At 42.8% G+C, this 25,878-nt stretch overlaps 2 protein-coding genes across 3 annotated transcripts in view; both read right to left on the bottom strand.

The window, feature by feature from the left end:
• Nucleotides 1–11,528, bottom strand: part of plscr3 (phospholipid scramblase 3) — a 47,078-nt gene extending 35,550 nt beyond the window's left edge. For both annotated transcript variants that reach the window (XM_062983929.1, XM_062983928.1), the window contains exon 1: nt 11,190–11,528. The gene's annotated coding sequence lies outside the window, so the exon portion shown is untranslated. The remainder of the gene's footprint in view (nt 1–11,189) is intronic.
• A 5,605-nt stretch (nt 11,529–17,133) lies between these two features.
• Nucleotides 17,134–25,026, bottom strand: tmem256 (transmembrane protein 256). The gene is made up of 4 exons (XM_062958151.1): nt 24,853–25,026; nt 22,687–22,724; nt 21,892–21,972; nt 17,134–17,784 (listed from the first exon to the last, which is right to left on the bottom strand). The coding sequence occupies exons 1-4, from the start codon at nt 24,941–24,943 to the stop codon at nt 17,641–17,643; spliced, it is 354 nt and encodes a 117-aa protein (XP_062814221.1). The 5' UTR covers nt 24,944–25,026; the 3' UTR covers nt 17,134–17,640.
• Nucleotides 25,027–25,878: the final 852 nt, after the last annotated feature.

Genomic DNA, 25,878 nt, shown 5'->3' with positions numbered 1-25,878 from the left:
ACCTCTGAGGATGACTGCCATAGATGTGGGCGAAACGTCAGGAGAGAATGCTTCTGGAACATGGCCAGAAGATCCCTGGGATCCCTGACAACTTGGGATCCCTGACAACTCGGCAGCCCGCTGTGAAGCATTTGCTCAGTTCTTTGCGGACAAAGTCGCTTTGATCTGCTCTGGATTTTACTCCGAGGATGTAACAAGTGCACCTGCTTGTCCTATTTTGATGGATTCGTTTCAATTGGTTCAGCCCGAGGACGTGGACAAGGTGCTTGGAGAGGTGAGGGCGACCACATGCATCCGAGACCCCTGCCCATCCTGGCTGATAAAGGAAGCCAGAGGGGGGTTGGCCGAGTGGGTGAAGGTGGTGGTGAATGCCTCCCTTCAGGAAGGCATTGTTCCAGCGAGCCTCAAATTGGCTGTGATCAAACCACTGTTGAAGAAGCCATCACTGGACCCCACTCAATTGGAGAACTTTCGGCCTATTTCCAATCTCCCCTTTTTGGGCAAGGTCGTGGAACGTGTGGTGGCCGCACAACTCCAGGCATTCTTGGTTGACACTGATTTTCTGGATCCGGCGCAGTCTGGCTTCAGGCCGGGACATGGTACCGAGACAGCCTTGGTCGCCTTAGTCAATGATCTACGCCGGGAACTGGACAGGGGTAGAGTGTCCCTGCTGGTTCTGCTGGACCTCTCAGCGGCCTTCGATACCGTCGATCACGGTATCCTTCTGGGGCGCCTTGCCGGGATGGGTCTCGGGGGTACTGTTCTGCAGTGGCTCCGGTCCTTCCTGGAGGGTTGGTCCCAGATGGTGTCCTTGGGGGACACCTGCTCGGCCCCACAACCATTGACTTGTGGGGTCCCGCAGGGGTCAATACTGTCCCCCATGTTGTTTAACATAAACATGAAGCCGTTGGGAGAGATCATCCGGAGTTTCGGGGTGAGGTGTCATCTGTATGCAGATGATGTCCAGCTCTGTCACTCCTTCCCACCTGTCACTAAGGAGGCTGTCCAGGTCCTGAACCGGTGTCTGGCCGCTGTGTCGGACTGGATGAGGGTGAACAAAATGAAACTTAATCCAGACAAGACAGAGGTCCTCCTGGTCAGTCGCAGGGCTGATCTAGATGAGATCATCTAGATGGTCTTTGGGGATGCCTTTCCTTACCAATGGTCTTATGAGATCATCTAGATAGTCTTTGGGGATGCCTTTCCTTACCAATGGTCTTATGAGATCATCTAGATGGTCTTTGGGGATGCCTTTCCTTACCAATGGTCTTATGAGATCATCTAGATGGTCTTTGGGGATGCCTTTCCTTACCAATGGTCTTATGAGATCATCTAGATGGTCTTTGGGGATGCCTTTCCTTACCAATGGTCTTATGAGATCATCTAGATAGTCTTTGGGGATGCCTTTCCTTACCAATGGTCTTATGAGATCATCTAGATGGTCTTTGGGGATGCCTTTCCTTACCAATGGTCTTATGAGATCATCTAGATGGTCTTTGGGGATGCCTTTCCTTACCAATGGTCTTATGAGATCATCTAGATGGTCTTTGGGGATGCCTTTCCTTACCTATGGTCTTATGAGATCATCTAGATGGTCTTTGGGGATGCCTTTCCTTACCAATGGTCTTATGAGATCATCTAGATGGTCTTTGGGGATGCCTTTCCTTACCAATGGTCTTATGAGATCATCTAGATAGTCTTTGGGGATGCCTTTCCTTACCAATGGTCTTATGAGATCATCTAGATGGTCTTTGGGGATGCCTTTCCTTACCAATGGTCTTATGAGATCATCTAGATGGTCTTTGGGGATGCCTTTCCTTACCTATGGTCTTATGAGATCATCTAGATGGTCTTTGGGGATGCCTTTCCTTACCAATGGTCTTATGAGATCATCTAGATGGTCTTTAGAAGTCTCTTTGCTTACCTATGGTCTTATGAGATCATCTAGATGGTCTTTGGGGATGCCTTTCCTTACCAATGGTCTTATGAGATCATCTAGATGGTCTTTAGAAGTCTCTTTGCTTACCTATGGTCTTATGAGATCATCTAGATGGTCTTTGGGGATGCCTTTCCTTATCAATGGTCTTATGAGATCATCTAGATAGTCTTTGAGGGTGCCTTTCCTTACCTATGGTCTTATGAGATCATCTAGATGGTCTTTGGGGATGCCTTTCCTTACCAATGGTCTTATGAGATCATCTAGATAGTCTTTGAGGGTGCCTTTCCTTACCTATGGTCTTATGAGATCATCTAGATGGTCTTTGGGGATGCCTTTCCTTACCAATGGTCTTATGAGATCATCTAGATGGTCTTTGAGGGTGCCTTTCCTTACCTATGGTCTTATGAGATCATCTAGATGGTCTTTGGGGATGCCTTTCCTTACCAATGGTCTTATGAGATCATCTAGATAGTCTTTGAGGGTGCCTTTCCTTACCTATGGTCTTATGAGATCATCTAGATGGTCTTTGGGGATGCCTTTCCTTACCAATGGTCTTATGAGATCATCTAGATGGTCTTTGGGGATGCCTTTCCTTACCAATGGTCTTATGAGATCATCTAGATGGTCTTTGGGGATGCCTTTCCTTACCAATGGTCTTATGAGATCATCTAGATAGTCTTTGAGGGTGCCTTTCCTTACCAATGGTCTTATGAGATCATCTAGATGGTCTTTGGGGATGCCTTTCCTTACCAATGGTCTTATGAGATCATCTAGATAGTCTTTGAGGGTGCCTTTCCTTACCTATGGTCTTATGAGATCATCTAGATGGTCTTTGGGGATGCCTTTCCTTACCAATGGTCTTATGAGATCATCTAGATGGTCTTTGAGGGTGCCTTTCCTTACCAATGGTCTTATGAGATCATCTAGATAGTCTTTGAGGGTGCCTTTCCTTACCAATGGTCTTATGAGATCATCTAGATAGTCTTTGAGGGTGCCTTTCCTTACCAATGGTCTTATGAGATCATCTAGATGGTCTTTAGAAGTCTCTTTGCTTACCTATGGTCTTATGAGATCATCTAGATGGTCTTTGAGGGTGCCTTTCCTTACCAATGGTCTTATGAGATCATCTAGATAGTCTTTGAGGGTGCCTTTCCTTACCAATGGTCTTATGAGATCATCTAGATAGTCTTTGAGGGTGCCTTTCCTTACCAATGGTCTTATGAGATCATCTAGATGGTCTTTGGGGATGCCTTTCCTTACCAATGGTCTTATGAGATCATCTAGATAGTCTTTGAGGGTGCCTTTCCTTACCTATGGTCTTATGAGATCATCTAGATGGTCTTTGGGGATGCCTTTCCTTACCAATGGTCTTATGAGATCATCTAGATGGTCTTTGAGGGTGCCTTTCCTTACCAATGGTCTTATGAGATCATCTAGATGGTCTTTAGAAGTCTCTTTGCTTACCTATGGTCTTATGAGATCATCTAGATGGTCTTTGAGGGTGCCTTTCCTTACCAATGGTCTTATGAGATCATCTAGATAGTCTTTGAGGGTGCCTTTCCTTACCTATGGTCTTATGAGATCATCTAGATGGTCTTTGGGGATGCCTTTCCTTACCTATGGTCTTATGAGATCATCTAGATGGTCTTTGAGGGTGCCTTTCCTTACCTATGGTCTTATGAGATCATCTAGATGGTCTTTGGGGATGCCTTTCCTTACCTATGGTCTTATGAGATCATCTAGATAGTCTTTGGGGATGCCTTTCCTTACCAATGGTCTTATGAGATCATCTAGATGGTCTTTGGGGATGCCTTTCCTTACCTATGGTCTTATGAGATCATCTAGATAGTCTTTGAGGGTGCCTTTCCTTACCTATGGTCTTATGAGATCATCTAGATAGTCTTTGAGGGTGCCTTTCCTTACCAATGGTCTTATGAGATCATCTAGATGGTCTTTGGGGATGCCTTTCCTTACCAATGGTCTTATGAGATCATCTAGATAGTCTTTGAGGGTGCCTTTCCTTACCTATGGTCTTATGAGATCATCTAGATGGTCTTTGGGGATGCCTTTCCTTACCAATGGTCTTATGAGATCATCTAGATGGTCTTTGAGGGTGCCTTTCCTTACCAATGGTCTTATGAGATCATCTAGATGGTCTTTAGAAGTCTCTTTGCTTACCTATGGTCTTATGAGATCATCTAGATGGTCTTTGAGGGTGCCTTTCCTTACCAATGGTCTTATGAGATCATCTAGATAGTCTTTGAGGGTGCCTTTCCTTACCTATGGTCTTATGAGATCATCTAGATGGTCTTTGGGGATGCCTTTCCTTACCAATGGTCTTATGAGATCATCTAGATAGTCTTTGAGGGTGCCTTTCCTTACCTATGGTCTTATGAGATCATCTAGATGGTCTTTGGGGATGCCTTTCCTTACCAATTGTCTTATGAGATCATCTAGATGGTCTTTGAGGGTGCCTTTCCTTACCAATGGTCTTATGAGATCATCTAGATGGTCTTTAGAAGTCTCTTTGCTTACCTATGGTCTTATGAGATCATCTAGATGGTCTTTGAGGGTGCCTTTCCTTACCAATGGTCTTATGAGATCATCTAGATGGTCTTTGACGATGCCTTTCTTTACCAATGGTCTTATGAGATCATCTAGATGGTCTTTGGAAGTCTCTTTGCTTACCTATGGTCTTATGAGATCATCTAGATGGTCTTTAGAAGTCTCTTTGCTTACCTATGGTCTTATGAGATCATCTAGATGGTCTTTAGAAGTCTCTTTGCTTACCTATGGTCTTATGAGATCATCTAGATGGTCTTTGGGGATGCCTTTCCTTACCAATGGTCTTATGAGATCATCTAGATAGTCTTTAGAAGTCTCTTTGCTTACCTATGGTCTTATGAGATCATCTAGATGGTCTTTGAGGATGCCTTTCCTTACCAATGGTCTTATGAGATCATCTAGATGGTCTTTGAGGATGCCTTTCTTTACCAATGGTCTTATGAGATCATCTAGATGGTCTTTGAGGGTGCCTTTCCTTACCAATGGTCTTATGAGATCATCTAGATGGTCTTTGGGGATGCCTTTCCTTACCAATGGTCTTATGAGATCATCTAGATGGTCTTTGAGGATGCCTTTCCTTACCAATGGTCTTATGAGATCATCTAGATGGTCTTTGAGGGTGCCTTTCCTTACCAATGGTCTTATGAGATCATCTAGATGGTCTTTGAGGATGCCTTTCCTTACCAATGGTCTTATGAGATCATCTAGAAGGTCTTTGAGGGTGCCTTTCCTTACCAATGGTCTTATTATTATTATTATTATTATTATTATTATTATTATGAGATCATCTAGATGGTCTTTGAGGGTGCCTTTCCTTACCAATGGTCTTATTATTATTATTATTATTATTATTATTATTAGATCATCTAGATGGTCTTTGGAAGTCTCTTTGCTTACCTATGGTCTTATGAGATCGTCTAGATCAGGGGTCCCCAAACTAAGGCCCGTGGGCCCTCTAAGGTCATTGACCTGGCCTCTATCCTAAACTTTAGACTTAGGATTGACCTAAGTCTGAAATGACATGAAGGCACACAACAACAATCCTAATTTTTTTACTATTTCATCATAGTCCGGCCCCCCAACAGTTTGAAGGACTGTGAATCGGCCCTCCACTTAAAATGTTTGAGGACCCCTGCTCTACTGTATATATAAAAAAGAAAATATAGACAAGAAAGCCTCGTATACCACACAGATATAGAAACCCCACTTGCCTAGTTTCCAACAGATCTCACAACCTCTGAGGATGCCTGCCACAGATGTGGGCGAAACGTCAGGAGAGAGTGCTTCTGGAACATGGCCATACATACCGGAAAACACACAACAAATATGATGAATGCAACTACCCATTCATCATACTTTGAGCGCAACAGTTTGATTGTAATTTGTAACCACTTATCTGACATGTATATACATTTATTGTACATAATACAATGTTTAATAATTATATCTCATACATTGTTATTATTCCGGAGTTTAGTTGCAGCCCAGCCCTCCTTTTTCACACTCCTAATAACGTCAATGCTAAAAAGCCCTTCAGCTAGATAGAGGATGAGGAGCAAAAGGGCCCGGTAAGCAATACAAAGGTTTTGCCAAATGAGCTGCTTTGACAAGGCATTTGTTACTCACAACAGGCCCGAAGAAAAGTAAATATAACATTAAAAACAAGCGCAAACAGGAAGCACAGGGTCAGACATACCAAGTATTCCTCATGATGAATAATTTGGGAGTCTCACGAAAATGTTGGCTTGCAAATAATAACCATACCTCACAACTTCTGAGGATGCCTGCCGTAGATGTGGGAGAAACGTCAGGAGAAAATGCTTCCGGAACATGGCCACACAGCCCAGGAAACGGCACACCAACCCAAGGCTGAATGCCATAGAAGGCTGGGAGTCGTAGTTTTGCAAGGTCTTTAGCTTTCTCTGACCACGTCTTGTATAATAACCATGGCCCCTGGTGGTGCAACGGGTTAAACCCTCGTGCTGACCAACAGGTTGGCGGTTCGATTCCGGGGAGAGCGGGTGAGCTCCCTCTGTCAGCTCCAGCTCCCCATGCGGGGACATGAGAGAAGCCTCCCACGAGGATGGTAAAAACATCAAAACATCCCCTGGGCAACGTCCTTGCAGACAGCCAATTATCTCACACCAGAAGCGACTTGCAGTTTTCTCACACACAAACACACACACAAAACAATGGCTGAATGCTACACAATCCTGGGAGTTATGGTTTTGCGTCAAACTGCTTTCATTCTACAGTGTAGATCAGGCCTGGGCAAACTCTGGCCTTTCGTCCAGGTGTTTTGGACTGCAACTCCCATCATTCCTAACAGCCTCAGGCCCCTTCCTTTTCCCCCTCGGCCGCTTAAGCGGCCGAGGGGGAAAAGGAAAGGGCCTGAGGCTGTTAGGAATGATGGGAGTTGCAGTCCAAAACACCTGGACGAAAGGCCAAATTTTGCCCATGCCTTAATGCAACTGGGTGGAATCTGGGAGTTGTAGTCCAACAAATGTAGTTTTTCCCAAGCTCCGGAGGAGGAGTTAATCTCTCCCAGCTGTGAAACAATACAAACAACCCAAATCAAAACCAGTTCTTGGGGCCCAGGGCTCTTTCATTACCACCCACAGAGGACTAACCGGCCTAGCAGCCCCTGAACCTGGCTTTGGGGTGCCCATCATTCACCCCAAAACCCATCAGGCAGGTGACACGTTGGCCTCTCCACATTTCCCATAGAAAACCTCAGTAAAACAGTTCTAATTTTGGCTTGCAGTGAGTTTTCCGGGCTCTATAGCCATGCTCCTGACGTTTTGCCCACATCAAGAAATAGCTTCCTAAGATCTACAGTGACATTCTCAGGAACACCTCAGCAAGCGAGAGTCCAAAAGTGGCAGGCATCCTCAGAGGTTGTGAGGTCTGTTGGAAACTATACATGTGTATACATATACAGTAATATTAATAATATTATTTTGTAATACAATATAATACTAATAATACAATATAATAATATTATTTATATCTCTATATATAAAAGAGTGATGGAATCCTGGCACCGAGCAAAACAACAAAACTAAACACCCCCCAACCTCAAAATTTCACAACACAATCCATCATCCACGCCTCGAGGTTGAAACCACAAAATATCACATCACGAACCTCCACAGGGCCTTAAAAAAACCCAAAACCGGAGCTATTCAGTGCAATTCCAATGGGCCACAGCAACGCGTGGCAGGGCACAGCTGGTATTATATATTACGTGTAATATTACTAATAATATTACAATATATTGATAAATAAATAAATAAACTAGGCAAGAGGTGTGTGTGTGTATATGTGTGTGTGTGTGTGTGTGTGTGTGTATACATACAGTAATAAAAAGAAATAGCTTCCTAAGATCTACAGTGACATTCTCAGGAACACCTCAGCAAGCGAGAGTCCAAAAGTGGCAGGCATCCTCAGAGGTTGTGAGGTCTGTTGGAAACTATACATGTGTATACGTATACAGTAATATTAATAATATTATTTTGTATACAAAATAATATTAATTATATAATATATATTACGTGTAATATTACTAATAATATTACAATATATTGATAAATAAATAAATAAGCTAGGCAACACACACAGTAATAAAAAGAAATAGCTTCCTAAGATGAGGTTTTTAGACAAATGGATCTAATTTACTTATGTTTTAATTTTTATAATGTATTTTAATGATGTATTTTTATAGTTTTAATTGATTATATGTACTGTTTTTTGTTTTATTATTATGTTCTTGGCATTAAATGTTGCCAACTGTGTAAGCCGCCCTGAGTCCCCCCGAGTGAGAAGGGCGGGGTATAAATTCTGGAAATAAATAAAATAAAAATAAGATCCACAGTGACATTCTTAGGAACACCTCAGCAAGCAAGAGTCCAAAAGTGGCAGGCATCCTCAGAGGTTGTGCGGTCTGTTGGAAACTATACATGTGCATACATATGCAGTAATATTAATAATACTATTTTGTAATACAAAATAATACTAATAATACAATATAATAATATTAATTATATTATGTATTACGTATAATATTACTAATAATATTACAATATATTGATACATAAATAAATAAACTAGGCAAGAGGTGTGTGTGTATGTGTGTGTGTGTGTATACAGTAGAGTCTCACTTATCCAACATAAACGGGCCGGAAGAATGTTGGATAAGCGAATATGTTGGATAATAAGGAGGCATTAAGGAAAAGCCTATTAAACATCTAATTAGTTTATGATTTTACAAATTAAGCACCAAAACATCATGTTATACAACAAATTTGGCAGAAAAAGTAGTTCAATATGCAGAAATGCTATGTAGTAATTATTGTATTTACGAATTTAGCACCAAAATATCACAATATATTGAAAACATTGACTACAAAAATGTGTTGGATAATCCAGAACGTTGGAGAAGCGAGTGTTGGATAAGTGAGACTCTACTGTATATATATATATATACACACACACACACACACACACAGTAATCAAAAGATATAGCTTCCTAAGATCTACAGTGACATTCTTAGGAACACCTCAGCAAGCAAGAGTCCAAAAGTGGCAGGCATCCTCAGAGGTTGTGAGGTCTGTTGGAAACTAGGCAAGGTGTGTGTGTGTGTGTGTGTGTGTGTGAAAGAACTCTTGTCTGTTGTATGCAAGTGTGAATGTTGCCATTGGCCAGCTTGATTAGCATTGAATGGCCTTGCAGCTTCAAAGCCTGGCTGCTTCCTGCACACCGCACATCTCTAATTTTTCTTGGGCTACAAGGATTTAAGCCACGTTGGGAGAGAGAAAGGAGAAAAAACTCTGGAGCCATTGATATTTTGGGGACTACAAATCCCAGAATCCTCCCCACCCTATGGAGACTGTATTGTATTGTAGTCCCAAAAAACAAACCTTCCTTAACCTTTCCCCCCCAAAATTGACCTACTATGATTTGAACCAGGCTAGGAGAAAGGAAAAGTGCTGGAACATTGGCTATTTTGTGGGACTACAAACCCCAGAATCCCTTAACTGTTGGTAAGGAAGCATTATGGGAGTTGTAGCCCCAAATGAATAAATAAATGAACTTTCCCTGACTTTCCTTGGGAGGGTCTAAACAAGCCTAGGAGACAGAAAAGCACTGGAACAAGTGATATCATTGGGACTACAAATCCCAGAATCCCCCAAAATAAATTACAAAAACAAACTTTTTCTTTCCTTTCCTGATAGGTCTGGAAAAATGGGTGTTTTTGGACTACAAACCCCATTATTCACCACCTGTTGGCAGGAATGCGTTATGGGACTTGTAGTCGCATAAAAAAATTGCAAAAAATATTTTCTTCCCTTCCCTGATAGGTCTGGAAATACAGGTCTTTTTGGACGACAAATCCCATAATTCCCCATCTGCTGGTAAGGACACATTATGGGACTTGTAGTCCAAAATTATTTTCTTCATAATATTGGCTTGACAGGATTGAAGCAAAGCTATGGAGGAGAAAAACTCTGGAGGGATCTAAACAAGTCTAAGCGACAGAAAAGCCCTGGAATAAGTGATATCTTTGGGACTACAAATCCCAGAATCCCTCAAATAAATTACAAAAACAAACTTTTTCTTTCCTTTCCTGATAAGTCTGGGAAAATAGGTCTTTTTGGACGACAAATCCCATCATTCACCACCTGCTGGCAAGGACGCATGATGGGACTTGTAGTCCAAAATTATTATTATTTTTCTCTCTACTAATATTGGTCTGATGGGATTGAAGCAAAGTTATGGAGGAGAAAAGCTCTGGAAATCTATCTATCTATGGATTACAAAACCCAGAATCCCCATGGTGCTGGCAAGGACGCATTATGGGACTTGTAGTCTAAAATTATTTTCTTCCTAATATTGGCCTGATAGGATTGAAGCAAAGCTATGGAGGAGAAAAGCTCTGGAAATCTATCTATCTATGGATTACAAAACCCAGAATCCCCCTGCTGTTGGTAAGGACACATTATGGGACTTGTAGTCCAAAATTATTATTTTTTTCCTCTACTAATATTGGTCTGATGGGATTGAAGCAAAGTTATGGCGGAGAAAAAGCTCTGGAAATCTATCTACGGATTACAAAACCCAGAATCCCACTGCTGCTGGTAAGGAAGCATAATGGGAGTTGTAGTCCAACATTATTTTGTTCCTAATATTGGCCTGATAGGATTGAAGCAAAGTTATGGAGGAGAAAAGCTCTGGAAATCTATCTATTTATGGATTACAAAACCCAGAATCCCCTACTGCTGGTAAGGACGCATTATGGGACTTGTAGTCCAAAATTAATATTTTTTCCTCTACTAATATTGGTCTGATGGGATTGAAGCAAAGTTATGGCGGAGAAAAAGCTCTGGAAATCTATCTATCTATGGATTACAAAACCCAGAACCCCCCTGCTGGTGGTAAGGACGCATTATGGGACTTGTAGTCCAAAACTTTATTATTATTTCTTCTACTAATATTGGTCTGATGGGATTGAAGCAAAGTTATGGAGGAAAAAAGCTCTGGAAATCTATCTATCCATGGATTACAAAACCCAGAAACCCCTGCTGCTGGTAAGGAAGCATAATGGGAGTTGTAGTCAAAAGGATGCCCGGGCAAGAAGCATAGGGAATCTTATCAGGAGGAAGAGATTTTCTCTTTATTATTTACCTTTGGAGCCTCCGAAGTGAAGAAAGGAAGGGGAAAGGATGGATGGAGGAGCCGCCTTTCTCTCCCTCCTCCTTCTGCAGCTCCAGCAGCTCCGGATCGGGGCCACTCCCGTGGAGAAAAGACACGGGAACAGCCGGAAAGAGCGCCTTGCACGTGTGAACGCGCCGCCCCTTGACACGCAAGTCTTTGTCCTGCAGCTGAGGAGGAGGAGAGGCGGGCAGGAAGGGGATGATCCCGCCCCAAGCCACACCAGGGGCGGGGAGGGCCCTTTTGCGGGGGATACTGGGAGTTAGAGTCCAAAACAATAGCCCTATATAGATATAGTCTCACCCAGGCATGGGCCAACTTCAGCTTTCCCTCCAGGTGTTTTGGACTGCAACTCCCACAATTCCTAACAGCCGGTAGGCTGTTAGGAATTGTGGGAGTTGCAGTCCAAAACACCTGGAGGGAAAGCTGAAGTTGGCCCATGCCCAGCTTTGCCCATAAATCATACATTGCCAATGATGAACTCCATTTCCCAGAAGCCTTTGCCGTCGCCTCCAATGGTGAGGCATTCTGGGAGTCGTAGGCAGCCGCTTCTGGGCGAGTCCCCTTTGTTTTCTCTGCGGGAGAGGAAAGGAGAGATGCAAAATTAAAGGGACAGGCAGCCCTAATTGGCAGATTTGGGGAGAGGGTTTGCCTGTCTTCCTAATACATGTGCGTGGGAATGCTGCATAAGTGTCCCACCTCGTTGTGGAAAAGGCAGACACGGATCTGGGCCGTTCACACGAGGGGTTTGTTTGCAGACACGTGTCCAGACACCCGTGTAGCATATTGGTGGATTCACATAGCTATTTTGGGTCTCCTTAGTAGAGAGAAAAAGTGGGATATAAATAATAATAATAATAATAATAATAATAATAATAATAATAATAATAATAATAATAATAATACATCACACAGTCCTAGACGCTTGGGAAGTGTTCGACTTGTGATTTTGTGATATGAAATCCAGCATATCTATCTTGTTTGCTGTGTCATGATAAAATAATAATAATATAGCAAAATAATAATAATAATAATAATATAGCAAAATAATAATAATATAGCAAAATAATAATAATAATAATAATAATAATAATAATAATAATAATAATAATAATAATAATAATAATAATAATATAGCAAAATAATATCTGCCTAGAAGATCAGGGGGCAGAGGACTCTTACAAGTCAAACAAGCAGTCAAAGAAGAAGAACATGCCCTGGCAGAATATGGAAAACAAAGTGAAGAACCTGCTTTGATTGTAGTCAAAAATCAGAAACTCCTCAAAGCACAGCAGACAAAAAACCAGTACAAGAAAACCGCACTACAAACTAGAGCTGACAGCTGGCACAACAAAACATTGCATGGAAAGTTCCTTGACAAAATTGAAGGAAAAGCTGTATGTTGGTTTTATATCTGTAAGCCGCCCCGAGTCCCTCTGGGGAGATGGTGGTGGGGTACAAAAATAAAATTATTATTATTATTATTATTATTATTATTATTATTATTATTATTATAAGGAGAAGACCTGGCTCTGGCTCACGAATGGGACCCTGAAGAAGGAGACAGAAGGCCTGATCCTTGCAGCCCAGGAGCAAGACATCAGGACAAAGGCAATCAAGGCCAAGATCGAAAAATCAGCTGATGACCCAAAATGCAGACTGTGCAAGGAAACTGACGAAACCATGGATCATCTCCTCAGCTGCTGTAAGAAAATTGCACAGACAGACTACAAACAGAGGCACAACTATGTGGCCCAAATGATTCATTGGAACTTATGCCTCAAGTACCACCTCCCAGCAGGAAAGAACTGGTGGGATCACAAACCTGCAAAAGTATTGGAAAATGAGCACGCAAAGATACTGTGGGACTTCCGAATCCAGACTGACAAAGTTCTGGAACACAACACACCAGACATCACAGTTGTGGAAAAGAAAAAGGTTTGGATCATTGATGTGCCATCCCAGGCGACAGTCGCATTGACGAAAAACAGGAAAAACTCAGCCGCTATCAGGACCTCAAGATTGAACTTCAAAGACTTTGGCAGAAACCAGTGCAGGTGGTCCTGGTGGTGATGGGCACATTGGGTGCCGTGCCAAAAGATCTCAGCCGGCATTTGGAAACAATAGACATTGACAGGATTACGATCTGCCAACTGCAAAAGGCCACCAGACCGGGATCTGCACACATCATCAGAAAATACACCACACAGTCCTAGACACTTGGGAAGTGTTTGACTTGTGATTTTGTGATACGAAATCCAGCATATCTATCTTGTTTGGTGTGTCATAATAAAATAATAATAATAATATAGCAAAATAATAATAATAAAATAATAATAATACTTAAGAGAGGAAAAAATGAGAATTATCATGAGACCCAAGTAAGCAAAACTAAAAACTGAGCCTTACAAAAAGGAGAATAGGAGCGGATGGAGCTACCAGAATAAATCTGAGAAGTTATGAAGAAAAAAGAACCTTAACATCACCATGCAATAGATGGAAGTCGATTTTAATGTTATTTCCTTTGGTTTTTGTTTTCTTTTTCTCTCTCCCCCTTTTCTTTTTCTCTTCTCTCTTTTCTTTCTTTTCCACATTTTCAAACTTGCTCTCAATATTGCATTTTATTTTATTTTATGTCCATGTCTATGTCACGGTTGATTTGAAAAAGCTTGAATAAAATTATTTTTTTAAAAAAGAATAAAAATAACAAAAGTTAAAAACACAAATTCAATCAAACATAAGAATATAAAACAGCCATGTAATGATACTCAGCAAAGCCAGTTGCCATAGTACAATGGGTGTGATCGGGATATACAAGGGCTGAGCATGAGTAGTGCAAGAGGCATAGACAGGGTCAGGTATTAGATAACGTGAAGAAAGTAGTATATTCTGTGGAATATTTGTGACTAGGGACTAGGTCTTGTCAAAAGCAAGCTGAAACAATCTAGTTTTCAGGTGATGACATCCTGTGATAATGCGGCATGTCTCCTTAAGAGCCATGCCCACTGTTTTAACGTGGTGAGATGTGTTCCACACTGGGCATGCGTACTCAGCAGCAGAGTTGCCAAACACAAGAGCAGATGTCTTCACTGTGTCTGGTTGTGATCCCCAGGTTGTGCCAGTTAACTTACATATTATTTCTAGCACCCACTTCTACGTAGCTTGATAGCCAAGCAGTGCTTCTTGCAAGTCAGAGCACAGTCCAGAGCGACTCCCAGGTATGTTGTTGTGCTGTAATGCTCCAGTGGGATTCCTTCCCAGGTCATCCTCTGAGCTCGAGATGCTTGTCTGTTCTTAAAGTGAAAAGCACACATCTGCGTTTGAAATGGATTAGGAATCAGCTGGTTTTCCATGTAACAGGCAGTAAGAGCACCTATAGCTTCAGAGAGCTTCTGTTCAACCATTTCAAAGGTCCCTGCTTGAGCGGTGATGGCAAGATCGTCAGCGTAGATCAAACTCTCTGTCCCTTCTGGCTGTGGCTGGTCATTTGTGTAAATGTTAAGCATGGATAGAGTAAGCACGCTCCCCTGAGGCAGGCCATTCTTCTGTCTTCGCTATCTGCTTCTCTGACCCTGGAAATCAAAAAAGCTCCTGTTTTGTAGCAGATTTCCTATAATAACAGTCTAATACTAATAATAAAGGGGGCCCCTGGTGGCACAGTGTGTTAAGGCGCTGAGCTGCTGAACTTGCGGACCAAAAGGTGCCAGGTTCAAATCCTGGGAGCGGAATGAGCGCCCACCGTTAGCCCCAGCTCCTGCCAACCTAGCAGTTCGAAAACATGCCAATGTGAGTAGATCAATATGTACTGCTCCGGCAGGAAGGTAACAGCACTCCAGGCAGTGATGCCTTTGGCCACATGACCTTGGAGGGGTCTATGGACAAAGCCGGCTCTTGGGCATAGAAATGGAGATGAGCACCAACCCCCAGAGTCAGACATGACTGGACTTAACGTCAGGGGAAGACCTTTACCTTTACTAATACTAATAATAGATACAGTCACTTTGAGTCTCTTTGTGGAGAGAAAAAGTGGGGTAGAAATAAACATAATAATATATTAATATAAAATATAATAATATATTATATAATAAGACATTCTAATGCTAATAATAGATACACAGCTGCTTTGAGTCTCCTTTGTGGAGAAAAAAAAAACAGGGTATAAATAAATATAATAATAATAATACTCGTGTGAGATGCATCAGGCAACAACTTGTCTCCGAAAGCAAGAAATGTATCACAGCGCTATTCCTTTGCGGGGGAAAAGGGTAACTACAGTAGAGTCTCACTTATCCAAGCTAAACGGACCGGCAGAAGCTTGGATAAGCAATATCTTGGATAACAAGGAGAGATTAAGAAAAAGGGATTAGGAGAAAGCCTATTAAACATCAAATTAGGTTATGATTTTACAAATTAAGCACCAAAACTTCATGTTATACAACACATTTGACAGAAAAAGCAGTTCAATACGCAGTAATGCTACGCAGTAATTACTGTATTTACGAATTTAGCACCAAAATATCACGATATATTGAAAACATTGACTACAAAAATGGCTTGGATTCTCCAGAGGCTTGGATAAGCGAGGCTTGGATTAGTGAGACTCTACTGTATTTGTCTGTCTGCTTCCAGTCTTTATTGAAGAAAGACTTGAGGAAAGTAACTTTTTAGCACATGAGTCCTAGCAGCCACTTTTGAGTCCCATATTTTCCAAAACGGTGGGTTTTCTTAGGAAAAGCATGTTTCATTGGTGGTTTTGCCAGTTCCTTCCTCTGAAATAGGCTTGACATTCTCTAACGGCCTCCCATCCAAATCCCAACTAGGGCTGACCCTGCTTAGCAACCAAGAACAGACCAAAAATGATTTATTCTGAGCATCATGGTGGGGGGAAAACATTTATACTAGTTCAAGTGGGATCAAACTCCATTCATTCCCCAGTGTAGATGCTCTGAGATTCTACGATTTACGGTCTATTCTGGACTGGGATTTTATGTGGTTCTTTTAATCGTCCCATTATCTCTTCTCGTTATTTCGTGGGGCTTTTCCGCTTCTCTTGCTTTTACGGCAGATGTGTCATTTTTATGGCCGCTCTGGGCACTTTTATGGGAACAAGGCATATAAAAGTATTCTTTGCCACCCTAAAATACTAATAACAATAATACTAAAAACCATCATGCTGATCTCAAATCATGTTACGTCTGTTTAAGAAACACGGAAAATCCTGGAACCAAAAAGGACAAATGCAATGGAGCCTTCACATTCCTGTTTTCCAGAGTTAGGAAAAGTTGCTTTCTTTGGATAAGGAGTCCCTAGATTCTTCCATCTCATTGGGGCGTCTAAACTGTAGAATGAATGCAGTTTGGCACCACTTTAACTACAACGATACAAGGCTATGGCTGCCTGGGAGTTGTAGTTTTGCCTAGCATTTTTTGGAAGAGAAGGATAAGGCCTTTGTAGAACTACAACTGCCATGATCCCATAGCCTTGAGCCAAAGCAGTGAAAGTACAGTAGAGTCTCACTTATCCAACATAAATGGGCCGGCAGAACGTTGGATAAGCGAATATGTTGGATAATAAGGAGAGATTAAGGAGAAGCCCATTAAACATCAAATTAGGTTATGATTTTACAAATTGAGCACCAAAACATCATGTTATACAATAAGTTTGACAGAAAAAGTAGTTCAATAGGCAGTAATGCTACGTAGTAATTACTGTATTTATGAATTTAGCACCAAAATATCACGATGTATTGAAAACATTGACTACAAAAATACGTTGGATAATCCAGAACGTTGGATAAGTGAATGTTGGATAAGTGAGACTCTACTGTAGTACCAAACTGCATCCATTTTACAGTAAAGATGCGTTCATTTTTTCCGTACCATTTCATAATATGCCTCCATACAGAAACAGTCAAGCATTAAAGACATCCAGTTCATTTATTAAATAAATTTTCATCTTGATTGAAGTCATTGATTTGTTTTTTCTAAATGATTACAAAGTTATAGTTTGCAAAGGTATACCTTTTATACATGTCTAAAAATATGCCTCTTGCACAACCCATGTGTAGCTGCATCCAATACAATCATGGGATATGTAGTTTGGGTTGAAGAACCATAGTTTTGTGGCAGAGTTCTAAATGCCCTTCCCTAAACTACAAATCCCAGGATGCTGCAGAATTCTCCCTTGGAAAGTTCACGTGGACTTACGCTGTAATGCCACCATTATAATTTTGCATTGAACAATGACAGATCCAGCCTGTGGAATTGGGATATGTAGTCTTGCGGCAGATAGTCCTAAATGACAGTCTCCAAACTACACACTATGAACAGTGCAATTTTCACGCCACCTTGAACAGCCACATAAACTTGGGGTGTAGCTAGGAGGGGAAGGGCTCAATTGGGATTTGTAGAGCGGGTGGGCAGGGTCAGGGGGCCATGGCGAGCCAGCCGAGGATGAGGAGACCTCCCCCGTACGGAGCCGCTTTGGTGAAGGTCGGGTCTCCGGTCAAAGCGTGGTAATAGAAGGCCCCGCAAAACATCCCCATCCCTAAGGACAGGACGCTCCCAGCCTGGAAGACAAGGGAAACATGGACATTTGAAAGCATGAAAATCATAATGATAATAATAATAATACTAAATAAATCATTGCTTGCTTTTGCTACTTGACCTCGCCAAAATATGGGTGTGTAATGAAGCCAAAGGGGAAGCTGCTTCAGAAGCTCTTATTTGACGTCATCTCTAATTAAATGGCATGGGATCAATATTATGCGATCCTGGGATTTGTAGTTTGGTGAGGCAGCCACAACCTTTGACATAGAAGGCTCAAGGCCTTGCAAAACTACAGATCCCATGACACCATAGTATTGAACCAAGGCAATTAAAGTGGATTCATTCTGCTGCAAAGATGCACCCCAAGGTTTTCTTTTCTGTTGCTGGAACCTTTGGAGTTCTAACACAATTGTTTTGAAAGAATGAATCCTAAGCAGGCAGCAATGGCAATGTACAAAAAGCGCACTTTTTGCCACTGCGCATTGCATTCAGTAGCAAATACTTTTTTTGGTTTCAGGGTTTTGAAAATGGATGTGCTCATTAGATTCGATTTATTTTTATTTATTTATTTACATCATTTTTACTCTGCCTTTCTCACCCGAAGGGACTCAGGGCGGCTTACAACAGTCGGCAAATTACATTGCTCAAAATACATTCAATAAAACAACGATATATTAATAAACAATAAAACAGTACCACATCAATTAAAACTCTAATTAGACTCTATTAAACCATGAATTATAAATTTTAAAATGCATGTATAGTTCGATGGCGCATTAGATGAGTAAATACGACATTTTAAAGTTGGAGCTCAGGGTCTACTCAACCAATTTCAACCTATGAATCCATACTTACATTTCATGGGGATGCATGATTTCAGTGTGTTTTAATCTTAAACCTAAGTCTTGTTTTTATAGATGGATTAGGTAAAGGTGAAGGGTTTCCCCTGACGTTAAGTCCAGTCGTGTCCGACTCTGGGGGTTGGTGCTCATCTCCATTTCTAAGTCAAGAGCCAGCATTGTCCGTAGACACCACCACAATCATGTGGCCGGTATGACTGCATGGAGTGCCATTAGCTTCCCGCCAGAGCGGTACCTATTGATCTACTCACATTTGCATGTTTTCGAACTGCTAGGCTGGCAGAAGCTGGGGCTAACAGCAGGAGCTCACTCCACTCCCTGGATTCGAACCTGTGACCTTTCAGTCAGCAAGTTCAGCAGCTCCGCGGTTTAACCCGTTGTGCTACCGAGGGCCTCCTTATAGATGGATGATAATGGCTTTATATTTTTGTCTATGCGTTTTAGCTATGGGTGTATCAACACTGTAGTAGAACGCAGTTTGGCACCCCTTGAATAGACATGGCTCAAGGCTAGGGAATGCTGGGAACTGTAGTTTGACCATGGCATGAGCAACCCAAGGCATCCTAGGGAAAGAAAGCTCGGCACCTTAGTCCGTTCAGACTTACAATAAATCTAAATTGTAGAAATACTGCAATTTGACACCACTTTGATTGACATGGCTGAATGCTATGGAACTATGGGATTGCTGTTGAGGATTCTGAGAGTTAGAATCCTATACACACACACCTATGTATGTATGTATACACACAGACAGAAACACACACACACACATATATATACATACATGCATATATATATATATACACACGCACCCTCACATAGGAGCCCCTGGGCACCTTTATTACCTTCCTGTTGAAGCAGTACCTATTGATCTACTCACATTTGCATGTTTTCAAACTGCTAGGTTGGCTGTGGAGCCCCCCAATGGCACAGCAGGTTAAACTGCTGGGCTGCTGAACTTGCTGACTGAAAGATCAGCAGTTCGAATCCATGGAGCAGGGTGAGCTCCTGCTGTTAGCCCCAGCTTCTGCCAACCTAGCAGTTTGAAAACATGCATATCCCAGCCCTAAGTACATCAATAGGTACTGCTCTGGTGGGAAGGTAACAGTGCTCCATGCTGCCATGCTGGCCAAATGAGCTTGGTGGTGTCTATGGACAACTTCGATAGAGTTACGAGTTGGGTCGATACAGGGAATGCTGTGGATGTAGCCTACCTGGATTTCAGTAAGGCCTTCGACAAAGTCCCCCACGACCTTCTGGCAAACAAACTAGTAAAATGTGGGCTAGACAAAACTACGGTTAGGTGGATCTGTAATTGGCTAAGCGAACGAACCCAAAGGGTGCCCACCAATGCGTCGTCTTCATCATGGAAAGAAGTGACAAGTGGAGTGCCGCAGGGCTCCGTCCTGGGCCCGGTTCTGTTCAACATCTTTATTAACGACTTAGACGAAGGGTTAGAAGGCACGATCATCAAGTTTGCAGACGACACAAAACTGGGAGGGATAGCTAACACTCCAGAAGACAGGAGCAGAATTCAAAACGATCTTGACAGACTAGAGAGATGGGCCAAAACTAACAAAATGAAGTTCAACAGGGACAAATGCAAGATACTTCACTTCGGCAGAAAAAATGGAAATCAAAGATACAGAATGGGGGACGCCTGGCTTGACAGCAGTGTGTGCGAAAAAGACCTTGGAGTCCTCGTGGACAACAAGTTAAACATGAGCCAACAATGTGATGCGGCTGCTAAAAAAGCCAATGGGATTCTGGCCTGCATCAATAGGGGAATAGCGTCTAGATCCAGGGAAGTTATGCTCCCCCTCTATTCTGCCTTGGTCAGACCACACCTGGAATACTGTGTCCAATTTTGGGCACCACAGTTGAAGGGAGATGTTGACAAGCTGGAAAGCGTCCAGAGGAGGGCGACTAAAATGATTAAGGGTCTGGAGAACAAGCCCTATGAGGAGCGGCTTAAAGAGCTGGGCATGTTTAGCCTGCAGAAGAGAAGGCTGAGAGGAGACATGATAGCCATGTACAAATATGTGAAGGGAAGTCATAGGGAAGAGGGAGCAAGCTTGTTTTCTGCTGCCCTGCAGACTAGGACACGGAACAATGGCTTCAAACTACAGGAAAGGAGATTCCACCTGAACATCAGGAAGAACTTCCTCACTGTGAGAGCTGTTCGACAGTGGAACTCTCTCCCCGGGGCCGTGGTGGAGGCTCCTTCCTTGGAGGCTTTTAAGCAGAGGCTGGATGGCCATCTGTCGGGGGTGCTTTGAATGCGATTTCCTGCTTCTTAGCAGGGGGTTGGACTAGATGGCCCATGTGGTCTCTTCCAACTCTACTATTCTATGATTCTATGATTCTATGAACGCCGGCTCTTCGGCTTAGAAATGGAGATGAGCCTCAACCCCCCAGAGTCGGACACGACTAGAGTTCATGTCAAGGGAAAATCTTCACCTTAATTCTCACATAAAGATTTTATGCAAAATAACAGCCTCTAGAATATACCAGGAAAGAGTTGAAATATAGCTTGCTGCACAGATATTGACATCCCATTAAAATTCACAATTAAGGAGCCTTAAAAGGCACTGATGAAAACGACCGGATACTTCTCCTCCGAGTTACAAGAAATAATGCCACCGTATCAGTGATGGAGGGCCTATAATCTCCCGCTAATTACAGCCCTATATCTGGCGAGGTTTTGTCAGAGCGGAAATATACGGCGCACGTTATTTCCGTTGGGGATACATACATACGGAGGCAGTGGAACAAGCAGAAGGCATGGCCCGACATCAAGCTCCGTAAATGTGGAGAAAAGGATGAAAAAGTACATATCAATAGGGGGATCCTAATGAACATCTAGACGAGGCATGGGCAAACTTTGGCCTTCCCTCCAAGTGTTTTGGACTGCAACTCCCACCATTCCTAACAGCCTCAGGCCCTTTCCTTTTCCCCCTCCGCCGCTTAAGCGGCGGAGGGGGAAAAGGAAAGGGCCTGAGGCTGTTAGGAATGGTGGGAGTTGCAGCCCAAAACACTTAGAGGGAAGGCCAAAGTTTTCTATTATTGTGAATGGAGCGGTGATTCATCATCATAGATACAGAGCTGGAAGAGACCACATGGCCCATCCAGTCCAACTCCCTGCCATGCAGGAAAAAGCACAATCAAAGCCTTCCCGACAGATGGCCACCCAATTAAATAATAATGATAATAATAATAGAGTCAACTTCCCCCTCCAATCCCAATATCCCAGCCCTAAGCACTCACCATCATGGGATATCGGCAATGGGGGACGGCTAGCAGCGCCAGGCTGTGCAAGAAGTGATACTTGTTGGCCGTTTCATAGAGCTGGGGGAAAAAAATGCATTATTATTTTAATTTTTTTTCCATTGAGTAGAGACATGTTTTTAATCTGTATGTTGTTTTACTTTTTTCCATTGAGTAGAGACATGTTTTTAATTTTTCGAAATTACTATATGTTCTTTCACATTTTTTTTATTATAAGTTAACCTGAAATATTCGGATACAGGGCGGGATGTAAAAGTATCGATATCAGAGCCAGCGTGTTGTAATGGTTTGAGAGTTTTGTGCAGTTTGACATCACTTTAACTCTCGCGGCTCAATGCTAAGGAACCCTGGAAGTTGTAGGCTTATAAGGCTCTAAGCTTCTCTGCCAAAAAGGCCTGTGCCTCACCAAACCACAAATCCCAGGCTTCCACATCTCTGAGTGAGCCATGACACTAAAAGCAAAGTCAAACTGCATTCATTCTACAGTGTGGATAAGGCATGGGCAAACTTCGGCCCTCCCTCCAGGTGTTTTGGACTTCAACTCCCACAATTCCTAAGGAGTTGAAGTCCAAACACCTGGAGGGAGGGACGAAGTTTGCCCATGCCTTCTGTAAGTCAACAAATGCCTTTAGGACATTTCCAGTGCTACCAATTTCTTCCTATAACTGGAAACAGAAAATTTTCCCCTCTCAACCCTAAGTTCAAACCAGTTCAGCTGGAGAAACTGGAAGCAGAAGTGCCAAAAAGAAAGAAAAGAAGAAGGAATAGTCTTACCTCTTTTAAGTAATCATCTCGGTCGCTCCTTCGGAAACCTAAACAAGAAGAAAAAGAGATATGAAACTGTGTTGTCAAAGGCTTTCATGGCCAGAATTACTGAGTTGCTGTGAGTTTTCCAGGTTGTCTGGCCATGTTCCAGAAGCATTCACTCCTGACGTTTCATCCACATCTATGCCAGGCATCCTCAGAGGTTGTGAGTTCTGTTGGAAACTAGGCAAGTGGGGTTTATATCCTGGTGTAATAATGTCCAGGGTGGGTGGGAGAAACAACTGTCTGTTGGAGGCGTGAATGTTGCAACTGGTTGCCTTGATTATCATTGAATAGCCTTGCAGCTTCAAAGCCTGACTGCGTCCTGCCTGGCGGAATCCTTTGTTGGGAGGTGTTAGCTGGTCCTGATTGTTTCCTGTCTGGAATTCCTCTGTTTTCTGAGTGTTGTTCTTTATTTACTGTCCTGATTTTAGAGTTTTGTAATACTGGGAGCCAGATTTTGTTCATGTTCATGGTTTCCTCCTTTCTGTTGAAATTGTCCGCATGCTCCTTGTGGCTTTCAATGACTTCTCTGTGTTGCCTGACATGGTGGTTGTGAGAGTGGTCCAGCATTTCTGTGTTTTCCAATAATCTGCTGTGTCCAGGTTGGTTCCTCAGGTGCTCTGCTATGGCTGACGTCTCTGGTTGAGTTAGTCTTCAGTGCCTTTCATGTTCCTTGATTCGTGTCTGGGCAATGCTGCATTTGATGGTCCTAATGTAGACTTGTCCGCAGCTGAATGGCATACAGTAGACGCCTGCAGAGGTGAGAGGATCCCTGGCAGGAAGCAGCAAGGCTTTGAAGCTGCAGAGCTATTCAATGCTAATCAATGCTACCCTCTTAGCCTTTAGGAAAAGCCTTAAAACTTGGCTTTTCCACCAGGCTTTTGGAGAGTGAATGCCCATCCAATTCAGGTTCTTGTTCCAGTGACCACTACCATTTTTGATGCACTTTATCTTATTCCCGCAGTTAGAAATAATCTCAACGTCTTCCTCATCCCAAGTCTCCTATCTATTGCAGCATTTTGGCTTCCTACTCGATTCTCTAGTTTACATCATCTACTCCACGCACTTTGGCTCAGTTCTATTTTGTAATTTTCACTCAGGTTTTTAGATTATGTCTAGTTGATTAATGTGTTTTTAGTGTTTAATGTGTATAACTGTATTTTATGTGTGTGTTTTTCTTTTCTGCTGAGTGTTATTGCCCGGGCTTAGCCCCATGTAAGCCATCCCGAGTCCCCTTGGGGAGATGGAGGTGGAGTATAAAACAGGCAAGAGTTCTTTCTCACACCCTGGACATCAATCCATAGATATCTATAAACCCCACTTGCCTAGTTTCCAACAGACCTCACAACCTGAGGATGCCTGCCATAGATGTGGGTGAAAGGTCAGGAAAGAATGCTTCTGGAACATGGCTAGAAAGCTCAGAAAACTCACAGCAACCCAGATACGAAAGTATAGCAGAGGGGAAAGGGTGGGTCATGGGTGTGCCCCAAGCAAAGGCCAAAGAGTGATAAGGGCAGCCCAGGCCTCTGTCGGCAGCAACGGTAGATTCCTGTTCAAAAAGGCCAATTGTCTGCTTGTCTTTGTTGCTTGTGTAAATGTAAATTGGGTATTATAGTTTGGTTTATGTTATTTTGTATTTTTATACGGCACTAAATGTTTGCCTCTCTCTATTGTTGTAAGCCGCCCTGAATCCCCATTGGAGAGATAGGGTTGGATAGAAATAAATTCATTCATCTACACTGCCAAATCCAGATTATCTGCTTTGAACTGGGTTATATGGCAGTCTAGATCCAACCTTAATCTGCCATGGCTCAATGCTATGGAATCTTGGGAGTTGTAGTTTCACAACGTCTTTAGCCTTCTCTGCCCAAGAGTGCTGGTGCTTCGCCATACTACAACTCCTAAGCATTGCTTTTATAGCGGTGTCAAACTGCATTAATTCTACAGAGTAGACACACCTCGAGTTTCTAGTTGTTAGTTCTTCCAGTCTATTAGGGGCTGACACTTATCAATGGATAGGATTTTCACGAGGATTTCCAAAAACATTGAATTATAGTTGTTAAAGCGGTGTCAAACTGCGTTAATTCTACAGTACAGATGCACCCGAGCCTTCTCTGCGTTGGCCCCGCTCACCGTGCGCTCCATAGGCGGCCGCTCCCACCGCAGCCCCTCCGCTTAACGCTCCCAGCCGGCGGAAAAACACTCCAGAGACCCCGGCGACCATCCTCGGATCCGACTTGAATGAACCTCCAGGCGCTACTTAGCCAGCAGCGCGTCTTAGCCAATCACCGCCCGCGGCGGTTCCTTAATATGCAGGCTCCGCCTTTTAGAACGGAGCCTTCTAGCCTATCAGAGCCGCCCTCAAGGGCTGAGTTCTGTGCCTCCCTCCCTGTTCCGTTAGAACACAACCGAGTGACCAATCAGCGCTCCCGCTGGATCTTTAACATGCAGTCCCCGCCCTACGGTGGCCCTTCTCAGCCAATGGGCGCCTTTCTCTTGCAGCAATAGCTTCTTTTTCTTCCGCATCGGTGTCCAATGGTGAGCAGCGTGCTGCGACGTGAGAGAGCAAGGATTGGAGCTTGGAGCTGTCCAATCAGAAACCTTATATTCCTTCCCCGCCTCTGTCATTTCTTTGGCTCCTCTTGGAGCAGTGCCTTTCTCTTTGGCGCCCCTGGTGGAGGTAAAGAGAACTTCCCCTGGGGTTTTCCCCATTATTATTATTATTATTATTATTATTATTATTATTATTATTATTATTATTATTATTATTATTATTATTTTATTATGACACAGCAAACAAGGTAGATATGCTGGATTTCGTATCACAAAATCACAAGTCGAACACTTCCCAAGTGTCTAGGACTGTATGATGTATTTTCGGATGATGCGCGCAGATCCCAGCAGGGTGGCCTTTTGCAGTTGGCAGATCGTAATTTTGTCAATGTCTATTGTTTCCAAATGCTGACTGAGATCTTTTGGCACGGCACCCAGTGTGCCCATCACCACCGGGACCACCTGCACTGGTTTCTGCCAGAGTCTTTGAAGTTCAGTCTTGAGGTCCTGATAGCGGCTGAGTTTTTCCTGTTGTTTTTCGTCAATGCGACTGTCACCTGGGATAGCAACATCAATGATCCAAACCTTTTTCTTCTCCACAACTGT

The sequence above is a fragment of the Anolis carolinensis genome, chromosome 6, assembly GCF_035594765.1.
Source record: "Anolis carolinensis isolate JA03-04 chromosome 6, rAnoCar3.1.pri, whole genome shotgun sequence".
NCBI lineage: Eukaryota > Metazoa > Chordata > Lepidosauria > Squamata > Dactyloidae > Anolis > Anolis carolinensis.
Note: the sequence above shows the minus strand (reverse complement) of the source record. Positions and strands in the feature narration are given on the sequence as shown.